This window comes from Ranitomeya variabilis, chromosome 2, assembly GCF_051348905.1.
Source record: "Ranitomeya variabilis isolate aRanVar5 chromosome 2, aRanVar5.hap1, whole genome shotgun sequence".
Taxonomy (NCBI): domain Eukaryota; kingdom Metazoa; phylum Chordata; class Amphibia; order Anura; family Dendrobatidae; genus Ranitomeya; species Ranitomeya variabilis.
In genome coordinates this window covers 636,612,596-636,627,777 of record NC_135233.1, presented here as the reverse complement: position 1 = coordinate 636,627,777, position 15,182 = coordinate 636,612,596, and the positions used below count along the sequence as shown (strand labels likewise).

The following is a 15,182-nucleotide window of genomic DNA, read 5'->3' as shown; positions in this document are numbered from 1 at the left end:
TTGGGCAACTTTCTGCTTAGGACATCGAAGAGATCTAAAAATCTCAATGGTCTTCTTGTAAAAAGTCACTACACGTTCCTGTCAAATCCAACCGTTTCGGATCAAAAGGACAGTGCTGGGATGCTTTTAAATGCGGCTACTGCCTAGCCGGCGCCAATGCCCTCCGCTGCTCCACTGGTGTATGTAAACTTAACATCTAGAGAACTTCGAATACGGGTGCGGGACATTGACGCGGCCAAGACAGTGGCCGACTTCTCTGATCCCCCGCCATTTTAAGGTTTATAATAAATGTAACCCTGGATCATTCAAGGTTAGGGGTTTTGGCACTATCCATATGGGAATCAGAGGTGGAAACACCAAAAAACTCCTAGCCCAATGGGAAATGGATATTGACACTTGACATAATGACCCCAAAGGTCTGAATAAGAAACTGTGTGTCGCTTCTTTCCTGTAAATGCATGTACCAATGTAAATATTTTTCCTCATTTCTATTCCCATTCTGCTTCCCCTTTTATTCCAGATGTTCTGTTTTTATTTTATTTTTAGATGTATTCATTTTTGCTGTATATTTCCTTTTAGGGGTAAAGAAAGCTTATGGCTAGCATCACTGTTTATGCCCTTTTATCTGTTATGTACTGTTAATATATTATGTACCCTTCTTACACGATCCCCTCTTTATCTACCTTACAGCAGGCTACTAAAGTGATGTGCCACTTGGCCAAATACCCCATTCTCTTATGCTGCCATCTAACTATAATGCATCTCCAGATGGAATTGTGGTGCGCGTCCGCACTGCCGCTTGTTCTGCACGCCTCCTGCGCATGACCGAGGACTGTGAATCTTCAATTGCTCTCGTGCATCACCAGTGATGCTTGACTGACAGCTGGGGGTGCGTTGGCAGGACACGGCACACATGCACCAGAGGAGCACTTTCATTTGTCCATGATGGACCAGATGACCGGTCTCTATGGAGATAAAAAGATCCTGTTTGCCACCATACCCATTATCCCCTTGAGAAAGCAGCATTCTATACGTGGAACGCGCGTCTCAGTCATGCTATCCGACATTTCTGGCCAGCCTGTGCATTCCCCAACTCTATATTTATGCCCACTTGGTTGTATTTAGATAGTGATCTATGGGTCGGTGGTGTGCTTCTCTTGCCCCCAGTACAATTCAAACACGTCACTAGATATGGTGTGCTTTTTCTTGTATGCTTCAGACTGGTCTCTACCGGTTTGTCTTTTACACACCGTTTTCACGTTAGCTGTGACTTTTTATGATGTTTGTTAAATAAAATGTACTAGTTTACCTTATACTCCGTTTCCTCCTGTGTTCTTGTTTACCTTGGATTTGTTTTTTTATTCCAAGAGTGTTTGCACCCATTGTGTGCAATCATTTTTGCATCTAGTATGCAACTGTGTTCTCGGTTGCTCATAAATATAGAAACCAGCAGCAGGGAAGGGATAATTTAATAAAGCTGTTCACTTTCCAGCACCGCATAAGTACCGTAAGCACTCCAATGGAGCTGAAGAATCCAAAATCTTCTGAAGGGAAGTATAGAGGAGGGAAGAGTTTGAGGAGTAAGCATGGAGAAAGAGAAATGTAAGGAGACAGTATAGGACAGCGGGAGGGAGAGATGTTTGAGGAGACAGTATGGGGAGAAGGTGGAGTAATGTGTGGGGGAGACAGCATGAGGGAACAGTATGGGGAGAAACGTATGGGGCCTTGTGTGAAGTGATAGTATGTAGGGGGTACAGTATCAAGACTGGGTATAGGGGGGGTCAGAATTGAGGGGGAAACATGGGGAAACAGTGTGGGGGCACAGAATGAAGTATACCGCATATGGGGGGAGAGTGTAAGGGGAGCGCGTGAAAATTAGGTGCAGTATAGAAAATAGAGGACAGTGTGGAGGCTATGTACCATAATAGGGACAATGAGGGAGTCATATTTTGTGCAGGGAGCATAATGAGGGGCAGTTATTCAGGAACAGATATTTTTATTCAGGAGCATTATAATCACACTGTCGGGATGTGCTGCAGGAGACTGGAGAAGAGAGGAGAGTCTGTGGATTTGAAAATCATTATAGCATCTAGACAAAATGGAGAAAAAATATAAAGAGAACGACTCCAATCAGAGACTAGGTCACCTAAAAGATACCTGGATGTGTTTATTGTTGACACTGCCTCCATCTTATCATTACGATGGTACCTGTAGTCTGATGATGACTGAAAACAACTTCCTGCATCTTCTTACTTATGTTAAAAACATACTGGGAAATGTACGTTCCTACAATACTACGGTATATGAGGCTGACCTAACATTACAATTGATCGCTATACTAAGTTTGCTGATGTATTCCTGTAATGAAGGTGGTTCCGGTAATGTATTACTATACTAATGTTGGTTCTTGGGATTTATTACTGTACTGATGGAGGTTCGGGTTATGTATTCCTGTATTGATGGCCATTCTGGTGACGTATTCCTGCACTGATGGTGCTGTACAATGTAATGATGGTGGTTCTGCTGATGTATTCATGTATGGATGTGGGTTCTAGTTATAGTTATCTATTTCTGTACTACTGGTGGTTCTGGTAATGTATTCTTATGGTGTTATTGGTTCACATGTAATAATCCATAACTTGTAAAAATTTTGTAATATATAACCATGTTATTGTCTGACAATTAGTGGTTACTATATTTGTATTTATGTTAGGTACATTTAAAGGGTTGTCATTGAGAGAAGCAGCAAGAGAAGCTATATGGCACCGTAAGTATGCAAATAGCATATGAGTGGTCATATTAACGACCCCTGGAACTGAGTCCTGACATTAAGTACACTATTGGGCATCCTACAGTATTTCGTTTTATAATTAAAGTAGACTATAAGCATACAAGTGAAAGGCCCTCTCCTTTCCGTACTAGTCATTGTTAGTTTGTTCACTGTAATTTGTATTTGTATTTTGTATGCAACCCCTTCTCATGTACAACACCACTGAATCAATGGTGCTATAAAAATAAATAATAATAGTAATAATAATGGGGTTGTCCAAATTTCTGATGAAAGTATGTGTTCATGCTATGGGACTGTAGACTTCGGAATCCTCATAACACACACAGTATAAGCTGCCATATGCTATTTGCATACTTACGGTCAGGTTCCAACTAACTTGTCTTCCTGTTTCTCCCAAACACAAATTAAGATGTTATGTGTTTTTTTTTCCAATAGGGACATGCAAAACAATGAGGAACCTTGACGTGAGTTGCGGGCATGTGTATTTTGACCAAAATATCAACCAATACCTCATACATATTATTTATATTTACTGCACATTTTTGATTTTTATATAGGATGCAGCCAAACCCATCAAAGTTGCCTTGTAAACTAGGGTGCCTATCCCTATTGTGTGCACTTATCTAGTACTGGGCAGCCTGCCTAATCTTAATAGTATGGCCGTCACCAAAAGGCTGTAAGCCAACACTGTGTACTACCTCTGTGTGGCTGGTGCACTATACAAATCTTATCCATGTGCAATTCTAAATTGTAAGCAAACACCCCATTCTTAACTGATAGGTATGTGAGTGGTTCATCACTATTTTGCACTAGTGTTGCCTCCACCTTTATTAAGTGGTGGGGCTGCAGCATCTGATAAGTGCATTAGTTTTCTGACCTGTGTTATTAAATACAGCTGTCTTTTTCTGCTATGTTTAAAGGAGAAATGAGTGCTTTAATTTGAAAGGGGGTGATGGGCTTAATACATCTTAATTAGTGATGAGCGAATGTGCTCGGACAAGGTCTTATCCGAGTGAGCTCGTATATTATGTTCGAGTATTAGACAACCTCAACACATATGTGGATTGCCATAAATCAGCTGACTGGTTCACGTTAATATTCCTACAAAATCCCATCATTGTAAAAACAAAAATTACAGAAAAATTCATATGGCAGTAACAAAATTTGCTTTACCTGAGAGGTTTCCAAATCGGACTTATATTGACTGTTTTGTGCACTATGAAGGCAAATAGATAATAAAGCTTCAAACAATTTTCCAACACCAGATGACCACTTCTGAGCATCAGTTTTGCCATCAGACAACAAACTTGATTTGTAATCTGGAGAATCAGGAAGATTCATATAATCTTGATTTGTAATTAAAATTTCCCCCTGCTCACAGGATTCCAAATCGGATTTTTCTTCTATACATTGCTTTAATGCCTCCGAATGTGAAGATTTGAGCCTCGCATCACTATAGTCGTCAAAACTGCATAGTTTACTGATCATCATACAAACAAGCTTATAACACAAATCGAAGCCACCAATCTTCAGGAATTGCTTCTGGAATAACATACTTCTCAAGTAAAGCCGGTAACACATAGACCAAATGTCTGCTGCTTGGTGTATTTGTACTGGTGAAGGCAAGAACAAGCTTTCAGCATTTAGCTTTGGTAAAATGTTTAGTGGTTCACTCGCGGTACTGTCATAACCTGATGTGTCTTCTGATTCATTGACGGATTCAAGATCAGGCTCAGCATCTTTGCTCACTGTCAAAAATGCCAAGCAGAGAAATATATTTATTGTGTTTATCTTCACATCAAAATCCTTTCTTTTCTTTGGACAGGCATCTTTCAAAACGCCATAAAATTTACTCAAACTTTGAGAAACATTTATGCTTTCATGAGACTTTAAAAGATGAACAGAAAATTCTGAAGTCGGTGCTGTGTTAGCTTCATTGGTACCAACGTCTGAATTAGGTGGTAAAAGGTCAGGTTGCAGCTCTCCGATGCAAATAAGGGTCTCAAATACTTTCAAACAGAAACCCCTCAATGAATCCAAATAGTTAAGTTCAGTAACTTGATTTAATCCATTCAAACTGAAGAAAGCTTCCTGAACTACCCTAGGAGAAAAAAAAATATTAACCGTTTTATTTCCTTTAAGAGAACCACCTTTCCCTAACTTTTTCATGTTGAAATGAACACACAATGTAATAATGGCTCTATCTGCGCTAGCGCGATCACATTTCGGAACTTGCGTTAACGCAGCCCGTTTAACGCATGCGTTGAACGGGCAGCATTAACGCAATGTGAATCAAGCCTAATCTCTTGCAAGATTAGAAAGTGCTGGGAAGTCAAAGCACACATGACTACCTATTTCAGATAAGGTCCCTGTGGGAACAAGGACAGCACAGCGGAGTTTAGGCATGTCACAGTACAAAAGACTTTTACAGTAACTTGAAAAAAGTATGCCTTCCCAGTGACCTTCTCCACATTTTTTCACGTTCCACCCACAAAGTTAAATATTTTTTATTGAGCTTTTATGTGATATACAACACAAAGTGGCTAGCAACTGGTAGAGTAAAAAGGAAATGATACATGTTTTTCTAAATTAGATTTTTAAAATAATCTAAAAATTGTGACGGCTATATGTATTCGACCCCCTTGTAGTCGGTACCCCTAAAAAAAATCCAGAGTGACCAATTGCCTTCGGAAGTTGCACAATGGGTAAATTGAGTCCGTACATTACATAGATATATAGTTGCATAGGTTGAAAAAAAGATCTATGTCAATCAAGTTCAAACTTTCTCTACCAATTGTACATGCGGTCACTAATTTAACTTTAACTCACAATGTTATGTCTATAAGGAAATAAAACAGCTCTTTCTTAAAAGATGTCAAAATGTCTGCCAGTACTACCTCTTGTGGTAGGGCATTCCATTGTCTCACTGCTCTAACTATAAACAACCCTTACCTATTTAGCTGCCAGAATTGCCTTTCTTTCACCTGTTAGGAGTGCCCCCTGGTCCTAAGTATGGTGTTTGGAAGAAATAAGTCATGTGGCAGTCCTCAGTACTGACCACACACATACTTATACATGCAATGAGATCTCCTCTGAGGCATCTTTTTTTCTAAGCTAAACAAGCCCAACTTTTCCAAACTCTCACCCAATGAGAGGCCTTCCATCTCTTGAAATAATCTAGTTGCCCACCTTAGAACTTACTTTAACTTCCGAATATCCATTTTAAATGTAATTTATTATCAAAATAACTACAGCTGTTCCGTGAAGGCCTTAAAGAACATTAGCGCTCAAACAACATCATGAAAACCAAGAAATACACCAGACAGGTCAGGAATATAGTTGCGGACATCAATAAAGCAGGGTTAGGTTATAAAAAAAAATAGCCCAAAGTCTGAACATTTCATGGAGCACTGTTCAACCCATCATCCAAAAATGAAAGGAATATGGCACAACTGCAAAGTTACCAAGACATGGATGTCCATCTATACTGACAACCAAGCAAAGAGAGCACTAATTATAGTAACAGCCAAGCAGCCCATGGTCACTCTGGAGGAGCAGCAGAGATCCACATCTCACATAGCACAATCTGTCCACATGACAACTATTAGTTACATAATTAACAAACCTGGCCTTTATGGAGGAGTGTCAAGAAGAACGCAAGCCATAAAAAGTCCAATTTGCAAAAAACATGTAGGGGACACAGCTTGAATGTGGGAGAAGGTACTCTTGTCAGATGAGAAGTAGACCTTTTATGTTAAAGGGAATCTGTGGCCACATTTGACCTATCTAAACTATTAATATTGGCATACATGTTATAGACTGCTGAAGAAGGTCCTACCTGCATGCATGCAGATGCTTTTTTGTTGAGAAATCATCTTTTATCACTTTATGTAAATGTTCTCTTCCAGACTTTTAAATAAAAGAGGAAATTACCAGTGTGAGACAAGTAACTAAAGGTACCGTCACACATAACGATTTCGTTAACGATATCGTTGCTTTTTGTGACGTAGCAACGATATCGTTAACGAAATCGTTATGCGTGACAGCGACCAACGATCAGGCCCCTGCTGGGAGATCGTTGGTAGCTGCGAATGATCAGGACCTTTTTTTGGTCGCTGATCACCCGCTGTCATCGCTGGATCGGTGTGACACCGATCCAGCGATGTCTTCACTGGTAACCAGGGTAAATATCGGGTTACTAAGCGCAGGGCCGCGCTTAGTAACCCGATGTTTACCCTGGTTACCATTGTAAATGTAAAAAAAAAAAAACACTACATACTTACATTCCGCTGTCTGTCCACGTCCCTCGCCGTCAGCTTCCCGCACTGACTGTGAGCGCCGGCCGTAAATTAAAAGCAGAGCACAGCAGTGACGTCACCACTGTGCTCTGCTTTACGGCCGGCTCTCACAGTCAGTGCAGGAAGCTGACGGCGAGGGACGTGGACAGACAGCGGAATGTAAGTATGTAGTGTTTTTTTTTTTTTACATTTACAATGGTAACTAGGGTAAACATCGGGTTACTAAGCGCGGCCCTGCGCTTAGTAACCCGATGTTTACCCTGGTTACCCGGGGACTTCAGCATCGTTGGTCGCTGGAGAGCTGTCTGTGTGACAGCTCTCCAGCGACCACACAACGACTTACCAACGATCACGGCCAGGTCGTATCGCTGGTCGTGATCGTTGGTAAATCGTTAAGTGTAACGGTACCTTAACACACAACAGGAGAACTGAAATTTGTCTTCTTGCAAACAAATTTTCTGCTTCTCTCTGAGCTCTGCTGTATTGCAACAATATTACAACCCTGTCTGCCTGTGAGATGGAAGCTGAGAGGAACCTTAGGCTGTATCGGGTATATCACACACAGCTCTGCAGCCAGATCAGAGAGCTGCCATCACGCATCACACAGTTAAAACTCCCTCTTCATGTAAAATAAGCTCTGAAGGAGTTATCTTCCAGGTAACGTTCGCCCTTTGCTTGGAAGAGGTCATTTATATAAAGTTGTAAAATATTATTTATCAGCTACAATGCATTTGATATGAGACATACAAGCATCACTTTCCTCAGCAGTCTATAACATGTATGCCTATAGAAATAATTTAGATAGGTCAAATATGGTGACAAATCCCTTTAAATGCAAAATGCCACGTGTGGCACAAAAATAAACGCTGGACATCACACTGAAAACATCATTTCCACAGTCAAACATGGTGATGGCATCATGCAGTGGAGATTCTTTTCTCCAGCAGGGACAAAGAAGCTGGTCAGAGTTGATGGGAAGATGGACGGAGCTAAATACAGGGTATTCCTGGAGACAGACCTGTTAAAGGCTGGAAAAGACTAAGGTATAGGTTCAGCGTCCAAGCTGGATAACGACCATAAACAAACTGCCGGAGCAACAATAGATGGTGTGTGGATATGGCCGCTTACTAAAGACTATAGGACGAATGGACGTAGAGCTACGAGATAGAGACTTTTTCCCAGCACGGAGCACTAGTTGCGTCGATATTGTGTTTTATTAGATATTTTCTTGCTGTGTTTTATTAGTGATTTGCTTGCTTGTCAGTTCATCCTCAGGAATCAATGTTTACATTCAGTGACAGTAAGCAGAGGAAGACGAGCAGGCTAGATCTTATGTAAGCCTAAAGTCAGACAGTAAATTGCTAAAGGTACATGTAAAGCTATCATCCTATCACTTCCATTGTTCTACCAGCCTAGGCCCATTATGTGGATGGAGATAGTAAATGTCACGATTCGACTGGCGAGTGACCCGAGACCAGGGACACCTTTCCTGGCCCTAACACTAGGGGGCGCCCTAGCTCGCCCTGTTCCGAAGATACTTCAGATGGTGAAGATGCGGGGACCTCCGCCCTTGCCCTATCTCCTAGATTAGCCTTTGTCTTTCCCCTTCCCCCACCTAGAGAAGAGGGGGCGCTACTGTGCACCACAGTATACCAACCCGACAGACAGGGTAACAGACAAGGGTAAACTGAAAACGCACACTCACAAAATACACACTCGTATATAACAGTGGTATTAACCAGGGTGTGTAGGATGGGGGAATAAAGCAAAATCAGGAAAGGATAAGGAATTTCCACACGTACAAAGCAGGCAACAGTCGTTAATAACTTCCTCCAGCTCTCTTTCACAATATCAGCTTCTCCCACTCCTATATCTTGCAGCATTTGCTAACTCTGATGATGACTTGGTAATCGAGTCCAGATTTTATAGGGAAAAGGAGTGGCTAACCGAGCACAGATGAATGTAGGAGTTTTCCAATTTGGCCTATTACCCCTGTTCTGCTGGAATAAACACGTTTAAAGGGAACCTGTCAGCCCCAAAATCGAACATGAGCTAAGCCCACAAGCATCAGGGGCTTATCTACAGCATTCTGGAATGCTGTAGATAAGCCCCCGATGTATCCTGAAAGATGAAAAAAAGAGGTTAGATTATACTCACCCAGGGGCGGTCCCACTGCGGTCCGGTCCGATGGGCGTCGCGGTCCGGGGCCTCGCATCTTCGTACGATAACGTCCTCTTCTTGTATTCACGCTGCGGCTCCGGCGCAGGCGTACTTTGTCTGCCCTGTTGAGGGCAAAGTACTGCAGTGTGCAGGCACCGGGAAAGGTCAGAGAAGCCCAGCGCCTGCGTACTGCAGTACTTTGCTCTGCCCTCAACAGGGCAGACAAAGTACGCCTGCGCCGGAGCCGCAGCGTGAAGACAAGAGGATGTTATCCTATGAAGATAGGAGGCCCCGGACTGGACCGCGACACTCATCGGATCGGACCGCCCCCCAGGTGAGTATAATCTAACCTCTTTTTCTCATCTTTCAGGATAAATCGGGGTCTTATCTACAGCATTACAGAATGCTGTAGATAAGCCCCTGATGCTGGTGGGCTTAGCTCATCTTCGATTTTGGGGGTGACAGGTTTCCTTTAATAAACTGGAGAAGTGCTTCTTCCCAGCGTAGTAAGAGCAACCAGACGCTGCGGTCTTTTGGCTCTGCTCCGTTGCGGTAACCCAGTGACAGTAGACCTAGCCATCACCACAGGGGGTCTCACATCAGTCTCAGGTGATGGAATGTGCTTTGTTCTGTGACGTTAAAGAAAAACGGTTAAGGGGGAGGGAGAAAAAGACACGAGGGGTGAATCAGGCAGTTATTGGATGGACTTCGATGGGAGAGGATCCAAGCTGGGATGGATGGGAGTTGGGAGACAGTGGGTATCGCCTGGTACGGGGCTAGTGGAATTACCGATCTCAGATTGGGAACTTGTGGACTGAGGACATTGTATTTTGGCTATCTACATGGATTTGTTGTACAACCATGGACTTTATGGAATAAAAAAGTTGCATTGTTAACCTGCCTAGGTGATAACCCACAACATCAGATCCACACAAGTGGTGGCAGCTGGTGGGATCATCTATCTCTGGACAGCATACCAGGGAAAACTACTGAGCAGTGACTTGGCAAAAGAGATGGCAGACTCCATCTACAAGAGGCTCAAAAAGGAGGAGCTGAGAACGATTTGGTCTGAGAGAGAGCTAGAGTGGTTGCCGGAGGACAACCGGACAACCCTAATACGATGCTTGGACGACTGAGACCGTGAACAACCACATGAGGAGGGACCACAACCCAGGGCCAACATCCAGATGGTGGAGGATTGACTGACTGAGCTGAGGCGGATGCAGGACGCACTAGGAGAGCGGAACATGAAGATAGATTGGGCGGCAGTGTTAAGCCCCAGCGCAGAGGACAGTGGATTACAGCTATAAATCATTCAGCTGCCGTGATGAAAACTAAATCTCCGAGCAGTCCTAAATACTCGGAGGTCACCCGAGCGTGCTCGGGAAAACCTGAGCAACGAGTAAACTCGCTCATCACTACTAGAGAGGTATGCAGTCACACCTGAAACCTACCGGAGGAAGTTTCGGGAGACTGATAAGCCCGATGCACACACTCAGGGAGTTTGCTAACATACTACATACGGCATGCACTCGGTGGATAGAAGGATCGGGGGCTCAGGAAGCAGAATGTCTTGAATACCTCCATGCTGAAACAATTTATGTTCAAGCTCCCAGGTGACTTAAAAGAATGGGTGGCGGATAGAAAACCACTCAGCCTGGATGAGGCTGCAAGATTGGCTGATGATTGGTCTGCTAATCGACCTGGGCTATGTGAAAGTACAGCCCCAGCGAGTCACAAACAGGAGCTTACATGGAGGCCAGCAAGACCCATGCACTGGCAAGAGGAGGAACGAAGGGGATTTCGAACTTCACAAAGAGGGGGAAGTTTCCCAAGCCCCCCAGTGCGGCCCACGTCAGGGTGAGGAGAGTTAAGCTGCCATAACTGTGGACACATGGGACAATTTGTCAGGGAATGCTTGGAACGTTCTAGCCCACATCATCCACGTCCCAAACCGGTAAACACTGTGCTACAATGGGACTGGAATGCTTAAGGACAGAGGATCCCACTACCCCAACTGGAATCGGAAAAGGCATATGTGGTACAAAGACAAGTGTCCCGGACTAGATGGGACACCTAAGCGACCATGAATCAGCATCTGCAGCCGGTCTGGGTAGAGGGTGTGGAGGCTGCGGACTCCGTGACTGCAGAGCCTCTGTTACATTGATCAAAGAACTTCTAGTACCGGACCAGTGTATTGTTCCCGGCAGCCAGATGTTAGTCAATGTAGCCAGAAGAGAATCTCTGAACATTCAAAGGGCAAAACTACATTTAATCTGTTGTCACAGTAGTGGAATGCTGAATGTAGGAGTAGAGTGGCACCTACCAGTAGATGTGTTACTGGGAAACAACCTAGGTGATTTTATAACCCACAACCTCAGATCTTCACAGATGGTTTAGATCAAAGCATATAAATGTGTTTGAAAGGCCCAGTCAATGTTCAGACCTAAACCCATTGATCTGTGGCAAGACATTAAAATTGCTGTTTACAGGCGCTCTCCATTCAATCGCACTGAACTAAAGCTAGTTTACAAAGAAGAATGGGCAACAATTTCAGCATCTAGATGTGTAAAGATGGTAGAGACATACCCCAAATGAATTGCAGCAGTAATTGCAGTGAAAGGTGGTCCTACAAGGTATTGACTCTGAGGCTGAATACAAACATACTTCATATTTTCAGATTTATATTTTTAAAACAATTATAGAACTATATGAAAAGGTTCACATGAATAATAATAATCTATATATATAATTGTCTAAGGGTTTTTCCGTCTGTCTGTCTGTCTGTCTGTCTGTCCTGGAAATCCCGCGTCTCTGATTGGTCGAGGCCGCCAGGCCTCAACCAATCAGCGACGGGCACAGCATGGCGACGATGATGTCATAATAGAAAACCCGCGTCTCTGATTGGTCGAGGCTGCCAGGCCTCGACCAATCAGCGACGGGCACAGTATCGACGTAGATGTCATAATGGTTGCCATGGCGACGATGATGTCATAAAGGTTGCCTCGACCAATCAGCGACGGGCACAGTCTGCCGCGAATTCTGGAATCATCATTGTCCATATACTACGGGGACATGCATATTCTAGAATACCCGATGCGTTAGAATCGGGCCACAGTCTAGTAATCTATATATATAATTGTCTAAGGGTTTTTCTGTCTGTCTGTCTGTCCTGGAAATCCCCGCGTGTCTGATTGGTCGAGGCCGCCAGGGCTCGACCAATCAGCGACGGGCACAGCATGGCGACGATGATGTCAAAGGTTGCCTCGACCAATCAGCGACGGGCACAGTCTGCCGCGAATTCGCCTCGACCAATCAGCGACGGGCACAGTATCGACGTAGATGTCATAATGGTTGCCATGGCGACGATGATGTCATAAAGGTTGCCTTGACCAATCAGCGACGGGCACAGTCTGCTGCGAATTCTGGAATCATCATTGTCCATATACTACGGGGACATGCATATTCTAGAATACCCGATGCATTAGAGTCTAGTAGAGATGGGCACAGCATGGCGACGATGATGTCATAATGGTTGCCATGGCGACGATGATGTCATAAAGGTTGCCTCGACCAATCAGCGACGGGCACAGTCCGGCGGCAAAATGGGACGCTCCTTACTCCCCACAGTCAGTGCCCGCCTATGCAGCATCAATAGTAGAAAGATCTAATGTTAAAAATAATTAAAAAAAAAAAAAATAGTTATATACTCACCGTCCGTCGGTCCCTCGGATCCAGAACAGGCCTTTCCCGCTCCTTGCGAAGCTCCGGTGACCGTTCCATGCATTACGATCTCGCGAGATGATGACGTAGCGGTCTCGCGAGACTGCAATGCACTCTTGGGACCGGAGCGCGCGAGGAGCATCGGTTAACGCTTCGCCTGGATCCGGGGGCCAACGGAAGGTGAGTATATAACTATTTTTTATTTTAATTCTTTATTTTTTTTAACAGAGATATGATGCCCACATTGCTATATACTATGTGGGCTGTGCAATATACTACATGGGCTGTGCAATATACTACGCGGGCTGTGCAATATACTACGTGGCTCTGCAATATACTACGTGGGCTGTGCTATATACTACGTGAGCTGTGTTATACACTACGTGGGCTGTTATATACTACGTGGGCTGTGTTATACACTACGTGGGCTGTGTTATACACTACGTGGGCTGTGTTATACACTACGTGCTTGGGCTGGTATATACTACGTGAGCTGTGTTATATGCTACGTGGGCTGTTATAAACTACGTGGCTGTGTTATATGCTATATGGGCTGTTATACACTCCGTGGGCTGTGCTATATACTCCGTGGGCTGTGTTATATACAGTGCCTACAAGTAGTATTCAACCCCCTGCAGATTTAGCAGGTTTACAGATTTGGAATTAACTTGGCATTGTGACATTTGGACTGTAGATCAGCCTGGAAGTGTGAAATGCACTGCAGCAAAAAAGAATGTTATTTCTTTGTTTATTTTTTTTTTTAAATTGGGAAAAGTTTTTTCAGAGGGTCATTTATTATTCAACCCCTCATCCCACCAGAATTCTGTTTGGTTCCCCTAAAGTATTAAGAAGTAGTTCAGGCACAAAGAACAATGAGCTTCACATGTTTGGATTAATTATCTCATTTTCCAGCCTTTTCTGAATATTTAAGACCCTCCCCAAACTTGTGAACAGCACTCATACATGGTCAACATAGGAAAGACAAAGGAGCATCCCAAGGCCATCAGAGACAAGATCGTGGAGGGTCACAAGGCTGGCAAGGGGTACAAAACCCTTTCCAAAGAGTTGGGCCTACCTGTCTCCACTGTTGGGAGCATCATCCGGGAGTGGAAGGCTTATGGAACTACTGTTAGCCTTCCACGGCCTGGACAGCCTTTGAAAGTTTCCTCCCGTGCCGAGGCCAGGCTTGTCCGAAGAGTCAAGGCTAACCCAAGGACAACAAGGAAGGAGCTCCGGGAAGATCTCATGGCAGTGGGGACATTGGATTCAGTCAATACCATAAGTAACGTACTCCACCGCAATGGTCTCCGTTCCAGACGAGCCCGTAAGGTACCTTTACTTTCAAAGCGTCATGTCAAGGCTCGTCTACAGTTTGCTCATGATCACTTGGAGGACTCTGAGACTGACTGGTTCAAGGTTCTCTGGTCTGATGAGACCAAGATCGAGATCTTTGGTGCCAACCACACACGTGACGTTTGGAGACTGGATGGCACTGCATACGACCCCAAGAATACCATCCCTACAGTCAAGCATGGTGGTGGCAGCATCATGCTGTGGGGCTGTTTCTCAGCCAAGGGGCCTGGCCATCTGGTCCGCATCCATGGGAAGATGGATAGCACGGCCTACCTGGAGATTTTGGCCAAGAACCTCCGCTCCTCCATCAAGGATCTTAAGATGGGTCGTCATTTCATCTTCCAACAAGACAACGACCCAAAGCACACAGCCAAGAAAACCAAGGCCTGGTTCAAGAGGCAAAAATCAAGGTGTTGCAGTGGCCTAGTCAGTCTCCTGACCTTAACCCAATTGAAAACTTGTGGAAGGAGCTCAAGATTAAAGTCCACATGAGACACCCAAAGAACCTAGATAACTTGGAGAAGATCTGCATGGAGGAGTGGGCCAAGATAACTCCAGAGACCTGTGCCGGCCTGATCAGGTCTTATAAAAGACAATTATTAGCTGTAATTGCAAACAAAGGTTATTCCACAAAATATTAAACCTAGGGGTTGAATAATAATTGACCCACACTTATGTTTAAAATTTATAAAAATTTAACTGAGCAACAAAACTTTTTTGGTTTGTAAGATTTATGCATCTGTTAATAAATCCTGCTCTTGTATGAAGTTTGAAGGCTCTAACTTATTTGCATCTTATTAAACCTGCTAAATCTGCAGGGGGTTGAATACTACTCGTAGGCACTGTACTACGTGGCT

At 43.9% G+C, this 15,182-nt stretch overlaps 1 protein-coding gene across 1 annotated transcript in view; it reads right to left on the bottom strand.

The window, feature by feature from the left end:
• LYST (lysosomal trafficking regulator) overlaps positions 1-15,182 on the bottom strand; it is a 591,077-nt gene that overhangs the window by 514,079 nt on the left and 61,816 nt on the right. The window contains exon 5 of the mRNA XM_077289098.1: positions 3,965-4,892. Coding sequence (XP_077145213.1) covers positions 3,965-4,892 — 928 coding nt within the window. The remainder of the gene's footprint in view (positions 1-3,964; positions 4,893-15,182) is intronic.